This window comes from Leptodactylus fuscus, chromosome 5, assembly GCF_031893055.1.
Source record: "Leptodactylus fuscus isolate aLepFus1 chromosome 5, aLepFus1.hap2, whole genome shotgun sequence".
NCBI classification, from domain to species: Eukaryota; Metazoa; Chordata; class Amphibia; order Anura; family Leptodactylidae; genus Leptodactylus; species Leptodactylus fuscus.
Window position 1 is genome coordinate 6,897,778 of NC_134269.1, and position 14,610 is coordinate 6,912,387.

Genomic DNA, 14,610 nt, shown 5'->3' on the forward strand with positions numbered 1-14,610 from the left:
TATGCACTTGAGAAAGAGCAAGATTGGCTCGAAACGCGTTGTGCTGTTACCAAATAAAGTCTTTTTGGGTGAGCGCTGCCTCTGTATTTCTCTTTGGAGAGTCTGGTCCTAATTTGCTCAAGTTGATCCAGGGTTTTTCATGGATTGTGGAGTTCGGAAGGATTTTTGAAGCAATTGCTTGCACGCTCGTTGGGTTTTTTGCCTTCCTTCGGACCAACACTGTAGGGTTATAGATCAGACTTGATAGACCTGTGTCTTCTTCTAACCTCGAGGACTATGTTATTATGTAATACTCTACTCATGGACATATTAACTATAACTCATACCTAATACATTTTACTTGACTTATTATTTCATCTATAGGAAATTCTACAGAGAAACCAAACGATGGTTGAGGTTTTCATATTACTGGGATTCCAAAATCTTGGCCTTTATCGTATTCCATTTTTTATTCTCATTGCTTTCCTGTATACAGCGACCGTGGTTGCAAATTTTTCCATCTTACTATTGATAGTAACAAGTTCCAGCGACAAGATGAAAGCTCCGATGTACGTGTTTCTGAGTCACCTCTCGCTCTCGGATATTTTGATCAGCACCACTATTGCTCCCAATTCATTGCAGGTGATATTTTCAGGGACTATGAGCACGTCTTTTACTGGCTGCATGACTCAGTTATATTTCTTTGGGGCCTTCACCATTTTGGAATGTTGTCTCCTCACTGTCATGTCTTACGACCGATACTTGGCCATTTGTAGACCATTGAGATACACATCTATTATGAATGCCAAACTCCTCAATGGTCTTCTCACGTACTCGTGGATGGTGGGGTGTTTGCAGTCTCTTATTACCCACACATTTATACTGCAACTAGATTTCTGTGGGCCAAATGTCATCGACCATTTCTTCTGTGATATCGCTCCTCTTATAGAACTTTCTTGCTCTGATAGAACCTCGGTAGATATTGAAGTCTCTATTGTCGCTTTGTATGTTGGCGTTTTCCAGATGTTATTTATCATCGTCACTTATATTCTCATATTTTACTCCATTCTTCACATGTCCTCAAAGGCTGGTAAGGAGAAGGCCTTCTCTACGTGCAGTGCCCACTTGGCTGTAGTTTGTGCATATTATGGGACACTCATCATCCTCTACTTATCTCCAGCTAGAGGATATTCCTTCAGCTTAAATAAGATGTTGTCACTGATAAACACGGTGGTGACCCCATTCTTCAACCCCATCATCTACACTCTGAGGAACCAGGAGATCAGAACGGCCCTCAAAGGCCTCCTATGTTGATAGATAAAAAATAAGCCCAAACATTAAAATAATCTTCTCATGTCATGAAATTGGTTTTCCGGAGCCCCATTTATTACTTATGAGGAGGGCAGTCGGGGAGGACAAAACTATTGTTCTTCTGCCTTCCCTGTTGATACTCTGCTTCCACCTGATTGACTCCACATAACTCAATGGGCCTATGGATCAAGTATAGAGGAAGTCCATGAGAGTAGGAACAGCTGTATGGGATACAGAGGAATAAGAGTTCTGGCCTCCCCAGCTGCCCTCCTCACACAAAACTACAGGAAAACAATGTGTACTGTTTGACCAGTGCAGGTAATATACTGGTAAACTTTATTCCTCCCCAGAGAACCCCAATAAATATGAAAATAAGGTATGGAATAGAAATATTTCCCCCACCAGAGAGGATATACTATATGTTCAACCTGTGTAGCTACACTGGGGCCCAAGAGATTATAGGGCCCACTGCCTACAAAAGTGGATCTTGTACCTACTATTTATTAAATTGTGATTAAAGGACTTATTGATCGATGAACAATAACTTACACATACGGTGCATATAGATTGTTGGTGGGGTGATATGCTGGTTCTGGTGACAGTAACCTATCTATCTGCAGGGCTGGGGTGATATGCTGGTTCTGGTGACAGTAACCTATCTATCTGTAGGGCTGGGGTGATATGCTGGTTCTGGTGACAGTAACCTATCTATCTGCATGGCTGGGGTGATATGCTGGTTCTGGAGACAGTAACTTATCTATCTGCAGGGCTGGGGTGATATGCTGGTTCTGTTGACAGTAACCTATCTATCTGCAGGGCTGGGGTGATATGCTGGTTCTGGTGACAGTAACCTATCTATCTGCAGGGCTGGGGTGATATGCTGGTTCTGGAGACAGTAACTTATCTATCTGCAGGGCTGGGGTGATATGCTGGTTCTGGTGACAGTAACCTATCTATCTGCAGGGCTGGGGTAATATGCTGGTTCTGGTGACAGTAACCTATCTATCTGCAGGGCTGGGGTAATATGCTGGTTCTGGTGACAGTAACCTATCTATCTGCAGGGCTGGGGTGATATGCTGGTTCTGGTGACAGTAACCTATCTATCTGCAGGGCTGGGGTGATATGCAGGTGGTTCTGGTGACAGTAACCTATCTATCTGCAGGGCTGGGGTGATATGCTGGTTCTGGAGACAGTAACTTATCTATCTGCAGGGCTGGGGTGATATGCTGGTTCTGGTGACAGTAACCTATCTATCTGTAGGGCTGGGGTGATATGCTGGTTCTGGTGACAGTAACCTATCTATCTGCAGGGCTGGGGTGATATGCTGGTTCTGGAGACAGTAACTTATCTATCTGCAGGGCTGGAGTGATATGCTGGTTCTGTTGACAGTAACCTATCTATCTGCAGGGCTGGGGTGATATGCTGGTTCTGGTGACAGTAACCTATCTATCTGCAGGGCTGGGGTGATATGCTGGTTCTGGAGACAGTAACTTATCTATCTGCAGGGCTGGGGTGATATGCTGGTTCTGGTGACAGTAACCTATCTATCTGCAGGGCTGGGGTAATATGCTGGTTCTGGTGACAGTAACCTATCTATCTGCAGGGCTGGGGTGATATGCTGGTTATGGTGACAGTAACCTATCTATCTGCAGGGCTGGGGTGATATGCAGGTGGTTCTGGTGACAGTAACCTATCTATCTGCAGGGCTGGGGTGATATGCTGGTTCTGGTGACAGTAACCTATCTATCTGCAGGGCTGGGGTAATATGCTGGTTCTGGTGACAGTAACCTATCTATCTGCAGGGCTGGGGTGATATGCTGGTTATGGTGACAGTAACCTATCTATCTGCAGGGCTGGGGTGATATGCAGGTGGTTCTGGAGACAGTAACTTATCTATCTGCAGGGCTGGGGTGATATGCTGGTTCTGGTGACAGTAACCTATCTATCTGCAGGGCTGGGGTAATATGCTGGTTCTGGAGACAGTAACTTATCTATCTGCAGGGCTGGGGTGATATGCTGGTTCTGTTGACAGTAACCTATCTATCTGCAGGGCTGGGGTAATATGCTGGTTCTGGTGACAGTAACCTATCTATCTGCAGGGCTGGGGTGATATGCTGGTTCTGGTGACAGTAACCTATCTATCTGCAGGGCTGGGGTGATATGCAGGTGGTTCTGGTGACAGTAACCTATCTATCTGCAGGGCTGGGGTGATATGCTGGTTCTGGAGACAGTAACTTATCTATCTGCAGGGCTGGGGTGATATGCTGGTTCTGGTGACAGTAACCTATCTATCTGCAGGGCTGGGGTAATATGCTGGTTCTGGAGACAGTAACTTATCTATCTGCAGGGCTGGGGTGATATGCTGGTTCTGTTGACAGTAACCTATCTATCTGCAGGGCTGGGGTGATATGCTGGTTCTGGTGACAGTAACCTATCTATCTGCAGGGCTGGGGTGATATGCTGGTTCTGGAGACAGTAACTTATCTATCTGCAGGGCTGGGGTGATATGCTGGTTCTGGTGACAGTAACCTATCTATCTGCAGGGCTGGGGTAATATGCTGGTTCTGGTGACAGTAACCTATCTATCTGCAGGGCTGGGGTGATATGCTGGTTCTGGTGACAGTAACCTATCTATCTGCAGGGCTGGGGTGACATGCTGGTTCTGGTGACAGTAACCTATCTATCTGCAGGGCTGGGGTGATATGCTGGTTCTGGTGACACTAACCCATCTATCTGCAGGGCTGGGGTGATATGCTGGTTCTGTGACAGTAACCTATCTATCTGCAGGGCTGGGGTGATATACTGTTTCTGGTGATAGTAATCTATCTATCTGCAGGGCTGGGGTGATACGCTGGTTCTGGTGACAGTAACCTATTTATCTGCAGGGCTGGGGTGATATGCTGGTTCTGGTGACACTAACCTATCTATCTGCTGGGCTGGGGTGATATTCTGGTTCTTGTGACAGTAACCTATCTATCTGCAGGGCTGGGGTGATATACTGTTTCTGGTGATAGTAATCTATCTATCTGCAGGGCTGGGGTGATATTCTGGTTCTGGTGACAGTAACCTATCTATCTGCAGGGCTGGGTGATATTCTGGTTCTTGTGACAGTAACCTATCTATCTGCAGGGCTGGGGTGATATGCTGGGTCTGGTGACACTAACCTATTTGTCTGCAGGGCTGGGGTGATATGCTGGACACTGGTGACACTAACCTATCTATCTGCTGGACTGGGCTTCTGGTGATGTACGCTACAAGCTTAGCCTATATCTAAAAGACCTTTCTAGGAAATAAAGTCCGATATAGTAATATTAAAACATGTGAATGGGGATTGAGAGGACAGCCAGGGTCATTTACAGCTGTTACATTAGCTGCATTAAAGTCTCAACCAGGGCAATAAGCTCTGAGGGTCCCCACTTGATATCTGGCTTTCTATCAATTGACGTGTTCAGAGGCTGAAGTTTTTGATAAGGAAATATAGGAGATAAGTTGAATGTAAATCCAACATTGCATTATATCTTTTAGGACTCATTCACATGAAAGTACAGCATTAAAACTCCATACATAGAACCATAAATAGACACGTATATACTGTAAGTCCATCTAGCCCTCTGTTTCCCTGTATGACCCACATTTCTGTGCACCATGGATCGCCCATGACCCTCATTTAAGCATTACTCCCAAACTGCAATAAACTTGTCTAAAGAAAAGGGCCTGCGTCTTTACCTAATACTCCTGTCTGTACTCCTTATCTTAGTGATTTCAGTCAGTGCTCTGTACACAAGCAGTCTATGGAGAGGGAAGGGGGAGAAGTGAAGAAGAGAAACAGAAATACGAGGTCATCTACAGCAACAAATAAGCCATCCCTATCAAGACAAGGCTGGATAGTAATTCCCGATAACCCAGCTGTTTTGTGAAAAGAATTGCTTTCTGACATGCTACTCTTACCCACTCCCCTCTCCGTAGAGTTCTTATGTACAGATTTGATCAATGGCATTTTTCATAATAAAAATGTATTTAAAGGTTTGATACATTGACATTGATGTGACTCACATGACCCTCAAGGCCTCAGTGTTCCCCACCCAGGAGGTTAGAAGAGACAGGAATACAACAGATTAATAAATATGGAGGCTGTGGCAGAGGAGCTGTCTATTCATTTTCATCACTGGGGTCTCTGATTATTATATTCTGGGGTCTTAGGAGACAAAACCCAAATTTATTGGGTTTGGCAAAACTCAAAATTTTTGGAAAACCCATGTATTTACAAGCCAATTAATCTCTATACGGGACCCCCATGGATTATTTATCCGAAGAAATGGGAGTGCCACTGTTTCTTCATCAACTGATTCCCAGAGGTCCTGGGTGTTAAATCCTGCCAATCTTTGATGACCTGTCCAAAATATAGCCTGAAAACCCTTTAAGATAAGATAGGAAATCAAATGACAAGCAGACCCAAGAGACCCCTTTAAGCCCCATTAACAAACCATATGCAGATTCTGGATAGTGCTCAATGTATTCAGTGGATATACATCATCGGGATCTCATGGGTATCTCCCAATGTGCCCACAAGATTGTGGAAATATTGAGTATTCAATGTATTCACTGTTACCCAGACACAGGGGCATAACTACCGCGGTAGCAGTGGCACCGGCTGCCACGAGGCCTGAGACATCAGGGAGCCCAGCGGCAGCCGCTACAGCTGCAGATCTTTTTGTTGTTGTTTTTTTTAATAGGTCATTACCTGCTAGAGTAACTCCAGAGTAATGGGCCCTATTAACTTACCAACCCTGGCTCCTACTCCTACTAGCCGCTGGAGCTTCCCCTTCCCTCCCCGGGATCGGTAAGTGAGGCCGTGGGCCCGTGAACTCCACATACACCGCTATCATTATACTATTATACTGTAGAATCTATTCATGATTGGAGGCCCATGGTGAGGGAACTTAAAAACCACAGTTGCTTACCTCTCCTGGGTTCCAGCAAGCTTCGAACCTAGTTGATGACGTCACGTAGTAGGAGTTGCGACGCAAGCCTGGCTCAAGTGACATCCCATACATCATTGAACATGGCCAAAATCAACAAAGAGTGCTGTTTTTTATGTTTGTACCCTCCTCTGGTTCTCCGATTTCTGTACTCTCTGGTCTGATGTCAAATGTTCTCCTTGGGGCCCCACCATTCCTAGTTACTCCACTGCTCAGACACTCAGCCACCAAGACTAGAGTGTGTGTGTGGACCCATAGAAATGCATGTCTGTACTTTCATCGCAATTGAGGATCAAAACTATAGTTGTGTGCAGGAAGCCTAAGACTTTTGCATAATACTCTGTCTTTTTACATAACAATTTTTAGATACATTGCAAGAATTGTTGTTTTTTTCATTTTCTCCAAAAAGAAATAAAAAAAAACTATTAAAACATAAAAGCAAAACGCGCCCTGACATTGCTTTGTCAAATTAATAAAAATATTCAAAACTGTTCAAAAAATATACCCTCATATGGATACGCTTTTATCAGAAAGTCTGCAGATGTCTCCTTTGTGGACCTTCTACTTTCATCATCTCTATAGGGAACCCATTGGCATTTCCATAGGTATAATTGCTGCGAATTCCAAAACCACAATGATGTAAAACGTAGCGTTTTTTGCTGCGGCATTCTTTTATACAGAAGTATAAAACAAGATAAGTAACTGTCTATAGAGATTTATCGTCTTATGAGTTGTGCAGTAACTAGAGATGAGCCATCTGAAGCTGACAAATTGGAATTTGATCCGAATTTCAGGAAATATTCAATTTGCAACAAATGCAGATTTTCTCACGCGTTGTGCATTTTTTCTTAAAATGGCTGCTGCATGTTAGGACATGGGGCAAGGAAGTCTGGGAACGTGAGATCACCCACAGTGCCAATCAGCAGCCAGCCCGGTGATGTTACAGCCCTTTAACCCGTTCGTGACTGCCCACAGCATCAAGAGTGGGTGTTAACTGTAACAGATAGCTAATACCCTGCTCAGAGCACGGAGTTTTAACCTCTTGGATGCTGCGGTCAAACATGACCTTGGCATCTAAGTGGTTCCTCCATGCTACATGTCCCTCTCGGCACCCCCTGCAGTGAGTTTGGAGGGGGGAGGGGGTGCCGAGAGGGACATGTAGCATGGAGGAACCCCTTAGATGCCAAGGTCATGTTTGACCGCAGCATCCAAGAGGTTAAAACTCCATGCTCTGACTGGGGGTTATGGAGCAGGGTATTAGCTATCTGCATCTACTTGCCCAGAAGTGAAGAAGTCAGCCTATGCAGACATTTATTGTAGTCTACAGTGCTAAACCAGTGACAGGGCATTGCTGGTTCAGGTTCTCTAGTGGAACATCACTAAAAACCACTGTTAGGCACAGTGCTCTACACCACTATACAGGCTCTCTTCAGCCAGGAAATAGCAGGGTTTTTTAAACGCAATTTGCTGTGAATTAATTTTGATTGTATTGAATCTTATCGGAAAATTTGGCAAAGTTGCCGAATTAGAAAAAAAATTCACTGATCTCTAGCAGTGACCAGAATATTATGTCACTCCAAGCAAGGGTCACATTATACTGAGTTCATATGTGCACTACACGGCCATTTTTGCTATGTTTTTATAGACCCATTTGCTATGTGAGGCCTTAGCCTAAAGGATTAAGGATTTTAATTACTCATAATACAAGTTCAATACAATATTGTAACCCTTAGTCGACTGAAATCTATATCACCACCACTGAATGGTCACATATAGACACATATAGTATAAGTAACACCCAACAAATTAATTGCCAAGTGCCAAACCAGAGCCCCCGCTGCGATATACGGAGGATGCCGGCCCGCTGTACTAGTTGTGCCAGGTCTGTTGTTCCTGGGTCCTTTCTGGGGGAGGACCAGAACATCCGTAATAGTCTGCGGGGGTTGCTGGTCGCCTCCTGGGACCATAACCCAGACTTCCAGGGTCAGGGGTCAGGTGGCAAGCTAGAGGCTGTTTAGGCCTGACACTGGCACCAGCTTGCCACTGGCTATTCAGACATTCATCAGTATCAGCTTGCCCTGCATCCTATCCACCCCTGTCCCAGTTTGCCGACGCCTATTGTATATCTGCTACTTGCCTCTCATGTATATGACCCTGCTTGCTTTCCAGACCTCCTCTCCTTGACCTGCGACTCTGTATCTTGTGTCCTCCAGTTTATGACCCGGCTTGCCTGAAGAACATATCTCCTTGACCTGCGACTCTGTATCTCGTGAACTCCAGTGTATGACCCGGCTTGCCTGAAGACCACCTCTCCTTGACCTGCGACTCTGTATCTCATGATCTCCAGTGTATGACCCGGTTTGCCTGAAGACCACCTCTCCTTGAGCTGCGACTCTGTATCCAGTGGACTCCAGTGTATGACCCAGCTTGCCTGAAGACCACTTCTCCTTTAACTGAGACTCTGTATCTCGTGATCTCCAGTGTATGACCCGGCTTGCCTCAAGACCACCTCTCCTTGACCTGCGACTCTGTATCTCGTGTCTTCCTGTTTATGACCCGGCTTGCCTGAAGACCATATCTCCTTGACCTGCGACTCTATATCTCGTGAACTCCAGTGTATGACCCGGCTTGCCTGAAGACCACCTCTCCTTGACCTGCGACTCTGTATCTCGTGACCTCCAGTGTATGACCCGGCTTGCCTGAAGACCACCTCTCCTTGACCTGCGACTTTGTATCTCGTGAACTCCAGTGTATGACCCAGCTTGCCTGAAGACCACCTCTCCTTTAACTGCGACTCTGTATCTCATGATCTCCAGTGTATGACCCGGCTTGCCTGAAGACCACCTCTCCTTGACCTGCGACTCTGTATCTCGTGTCCTCCTGTTTATGATCCGGCTTGCCTGAAGACCATATCTCCTTGACCTGCGACTCTGTATCTCGTGAACTCCAGTGTATGACCCGGCTTGCCTGAAGACCATATCTCCTTGACCTGCGATTCTGAACCATGTGACCTCCAGTGTATGACCCGGCTTGCCTGAAGACCTCCTCTCCTTGACCTGCGACTCTGTATCTCGTGTCCTCCTGTTTATGACCCGGCTTGCCTGAAGACCACCTCTCCTTGACCTGCAACTCTGTATCTCGTGACCTCCAGTGTATGACCCGGCTTGCCTGAAGACCACCTCTCCTTGACCTGCGACTCTGTATCTCGTGAACTCCAGTGTATGACCCGGCTTGCCTGAAGACCACCTCTCCTTGACCTGCGACTCTGTATCTCGTGATCTCCAGTGTATGACCTGGCTTGCCTGAAGACCACCTCTCCTTGACCTGTGACTCTGTATCTCGTGATCTCCAGTGTATGACCCGGCTTGCCTGAAGACCACCTCTCCTTGACCTGTGACTCTGTATCTCGTGATCTCCAGTGTATGACTCGGCTTGTTCGACTACGTCCTGCCTCATCCCTGGAAACTGAGTGACCTCCTGACTACCCATCCGGCCTATATGACTACTCCGCAGTGCTTTCGTCTGGCAAAACTCTCTTTATTGTACTCTTTTCCGCTGACCAGCTTCATCAGTTTCTTCACCCACCTGGGTGAGTGTTTTTCTGGGTCCTGCTGTAACTTGGGGTGTGCTGTGTGTGTGAAGCCCTCTGGACGGCTGCGGTTCTGGGTCCCAGAATTTACCAGTCCAACTCCACCATCAGGAGCTCTGCCGAAGACCTCTGGGGTCTGGTTCTTCTCTGGCTTGGAGGGTGTTGGAGACTCAGTGCTGTTTTGACTCAGTGTGCAGGGGAGTCTGGTTGCCCGGGACTAACTGTCTGCTCTATACTGTATTTGGTCTCTAACATTAACCCTTAAATATTATCATGGTGTCTATCATAATGATATGTGTATGACGGTAGTGTATAATAGACACCCTGATAGTACTTAAGGGTTAATGCAAAGTCAAGTTTTAGGGGATTCTATGTTAGTAAATACTAATAAATTAGATGTAAACATCTTTTCTGTTCCTTTAAGACATCTAAATCTCCTGCTAGTATTAGACGCTGTTCTCAGGAGAAATGATTGGAGAAGTCTCCCGGGATCTGATCTGCTAGGATTGTAGCATTGTATCTATAAAAGGACACAAGTAATAAGCTTAGGAAGGAATTCTGCGTCTTAGAGGCTTCATGTCACACTTATTCCTTATTCTTCATCCAGCTCTGTACTGTATACTATATAATATTATATATACACTATAACCAGGCTTATAAATTATTAGGAACATGAATTGTATTGTTTGGTATTTGGGAATGGATTGAAATTGAAATAGATGGACATTCTGTTTGAAACATATTCAATTTTGTTTAACGAATTTGTGAATTTTGCTTGGCATTGCATCTTATTTTTAGGTAAATATTAACATATTAATAACATAACACTATATAAGATTGTTCACATTGGATCACATGCAATAAGCCGCAGAGGTTACAATGTGACAGGTTCCATCTAGAAGGTGTTTGCGTGGACGATGGAGAAGAGGAAACAGATCTGGCTACAAAGATTCTGCATGTGATTTGGACACCAGAGCTGATCAGAGAGTCCTTCTGATATTAGGGTCAGCGGATGAACACCTTCGGATCCCTGGATTTATATTGTTATAAATTTCAATGTAAGAAAACATTTCTATATCAAAGAGGAGGAAGAGAGAGAAGCCTTGAATAATGAATTTCTTTATTACTTTCTACATTATGACTCTGCCACGTAAGGGTATTTTCACACAGAGTTTTTGGAGCAGATTTTGACGTGGAATCTGTCTCAAAATCCGCTGCCAAAACAGCTCCCATTGACTTCAATGGGAGCCGCTTGCTTCTTTTTTCTGCTTGCTAGTAGCGGAAAAGAGAAGCAAGCCGTCCCATCTTGCTGCGGATTCCACGGCTGACACAGCCATGGCGTCTGCAGTGCGAGGATCCCTTCCGATTAGATCCATTCAATCGGGTCTAAACCGGAGCGGGATGCCAGTGTACTGAGCCAGCATTTCATCACAGCTAGCCGTGTGGAAAATTCACACGGCTGAATGCAAATTCGGCTGTGTGAACATACTGTAAAGCAGGGATAGGGAACGTACGGCTCTCCAGCTGTTGTAAAACTACAACTCCCAGCATGTATACTCGCTCTGCTGTTCTTGGAACTCCCATGGAAGTGAATAGAGCATGATGGGAGTTGTAGTTTCACAGCAGCTGGAGAGCCGAAGGTTCCCTATCCCTGCTGTAAAAGTTACCCAAGTCACATAAATAGACTGTGTGTAAGACTCATGACTTTAACCTAAGGATGAGGCTCCACGTTGCGAAAACGCAGCATTTTTTAGTTTCATATTTTACCGTGTTTTTTTCACCAAATCCAGGAGTGAACTGAGCTGAAGGTAGAAGTGTAAGAAATTCCTAGAAATTTCAATTTTTTTTTTGTAAGTACTTCTGGGTCTGCAAAATCTGAAACAAAAAAAATTGCTTCTTCACAACATGGGACCTCAGCACCACGTAGCAGGCCCCAACGAAAAAGCACTTTTCACAGAATGTCCACTGAGATTTCCTCTGTGGACTTGATGCTTCCAGCTTGCCGCCAGAATTTCCGTAGGGATAACACAATGGTTTTGGAAATCGCAGCATTTCTGCTTCACGTAGTTTTTTGCAATGTGTGGATGAATCCACTTTGCATTGACTGTATAATGCTGCTGTTTTTGCCATAGAGTTTACACCATATACAAATAACGCAATGACCCTTCCCATCTCCCGAGCTACTCTCTGCTCCTCTACTATACCATAGATAAGAGATCCAGATATTGTACGGTTGAATCATTTACTTCTCTATTCCATGTTGTTTTGTTCTATTTTCTCTTTTAGAAATGTATTTTCCTGAACATGCAGCACAGAAATTCTAACACAGTGACTGAAATTGTCCTCTTGGGATTCCAGAATTTACAAAATGTGAATATTTTTTGCTTTCTTCTCCTGTTAATTATTTACTGTGTGACCCTATGTGGAAACCTCCTGATCATCCTGGTGGTGTCCTCCAGCAGATCCCTCCACTCTCCCATGTACTTCTTCCTCACACAACTCTCTTTTTTAGACATCCTCCTCACCACCATCATAGTACCCAACATGCTCCATATTGTGTTGTACGAAGAAGCTTCTGTGTCTCTGATCGGCTGTTTCGTTCAGTTTTATTGTTTTGCGGCCACTGATTCATTGGAATGTCTTCTCCTGACGGTGATGTCCTATGACCGGTATCAGGCCATCTGTCACCCTCTACATTACACCTCCACCATGGACCTCACCTTTTGTATAAAAGTTGTTCTATTGTGCTGGCTGATAATATTTCTGATGGTTTTGATGCTCTCCATAACCATGAGTGGCTTTGAGTTCTGTGGACCAAACGTCATTGACCATTTCTTCTGTGATTTGGATCCATTACTTGCACTTTCCTGTTCGGATACGTTTGCAATGAAAATGGAAAGTGAAGCGCTGGTTATACCGCTCGCCATCTGCCCAGTTACAGTGATAATAGTCTCATATGTGTATATTATCATCACCGTACTGAAGATCCCGTCAGTGACCGGGAGACAGAAGACCTTCTCCACCTGTAGCTCTCACCTGGCCGTGGTCTGTATGTTTTACGGGTCACTTATTAGTATGTACTTATTTCCAAATCAGGGCGATATCAAAAAAATTCTCTCCTTGTTGTACACGGTTGTAACCCCTCTCCTTAATCCTATGATATACAGTCTGAATAACAGAGACATTAAACTGGCTCTTCGAAAGCTACTGTGGAATGTGTCTTCTGTCCTCCAAATGGCCAACAACTTCATTTATCTTTGTCCTTCATCTATGAAGTGCAACTAACTTTTTATTATGTGGTTGTCCTAATTGGAATAAATCGCCAGACAAAGTTGCCATGTGAGAAGTAGGGATGAGCCGATCGTGAGATTTCAGGATCGATTTTAAAATCTGATTTCCGATCATTTTCCAGCTGATCCCAATCGCGATTATGAAATTTGCTCGATCGCCGATCGGAATCCGATCTTTCCCAATTCCGATTGCTCAACCCTAGTTCTCAACCACCACCTTCACATTAGCTTCTACTCTTCTCTTGGTACCACAACCAGATTACCATCATGACAAGAACTATTTAATTACTCATTGGTTGGAAGCTGCAAAATCTCTCATTCCTCAAAACTGGTTCTAGACAACTCCTCAATCAGATACTCTTTGGATTGATAAGGTCAACTGGATTTCTAGGTCCGAACAGATCTTGAGTTGGTCCATTAGATCTCATGATCGCTTCTTCCACCTATGGTCTCCCTGGTTTTGAGATCAGAATATGGGGATAGTCACAGATTGACTCACTTCCTGATCCTTTTTTGAGGACTCTGGCTCCACTCAAGTGCACCCACTGCTATACTACCACACTTTCTGACCCTTACTTACTTTTACCTCTTACTCTTCTTCCTCCTCCTCTTCATCATCCATTTAATTTCAATGTAACAATCCACACTAGTTATAGTACTGGCTGAAACGTCATTCATCGGCCATATCTCCCACTGTACATATCACTTCTAACTATTACACTTTGTCTTCTCGTGTTCTTATGGATACTTTTTAATCAATTTAGTCAGTATCTCTGATGATGATGTTTGTACACATTATAAAATGCCTAATAAATTTAGATTTTTGTTAAACAAAGTAATAATAAAATATATTAATGACCCGTATTAGTAAACCCCATTACGACCCTAAAGATCCATACCTATCTCTGAGACCAGTTTCTTAGGTATTGTTGATGGAGGACAGTTATCTGTCAGGTCAGACACAACAATATATATAGTTGTATCATGTTTATAAAGCAAATTTTAAGAATTGTTAAAATCCTGCATCTGTGGCCCTTGGTCTCATCCACACATGAGAATGAAGATTGATACCTGCAATGGTGAGCTCAACATCTTGTGGGAGCCTCAAATGTAGAACTGGACTCCATGAAACGACCAAACATATCATTCCACTGGACCTAGATCATAGCATGCAATAAGTAGTAAAAAATTAAAAAAAAAAGATCTTAAAAATGTATGCATAGACATATAAACATGGGCCGATCTGCTTAAGCAGTGTGTATTGTGGTTTTCATCTCAGTATGGCAGATTGCCTCCACCTGTGACAACAGTGTGAGGGAGCCATGCAGTGACCCAGTGGCAGAGTGTGGAGGTTGCAGCAGACTTACAAGGCGAGGTGGCAGCAGTGTTAGGAACCCATACAGTTACCAAGTGGCAGAGTGCAAAGGTGGCAGCAGTGTGAGTAGCACACAGACTGGCAAAT

At 44.4% G+C, this 14,610-nt stretch overlaps 1 protein-coding gene across 1 annotated transcript; it reads left to right on the plus strand.

The window, feature by feature from the left end:
• Positions 1 to 8,122: 8,122 nt before the first annotated feature.
• On the plus strand, positions 8,123 to 13,143 carry LOC142202381 (olfactory receptor 10A3-like). Its single transcript, XM_075272472.1, has 3 exons — positions 8,123 to 8,252; positions 9,833 to 9,858; positions 12,145 to 13,143. The coding sequence occupies exons 1-3, from the start codon at positions 8,123 to 8,125 to the stop codon at positions 13,141 to 13,143; spliced, it is 1,155 nt and encodes a 384-aa protein (XP_075128573.1).
• Positions 13,144 to 14,610: the final 1,467 nt, after the last annotated feature.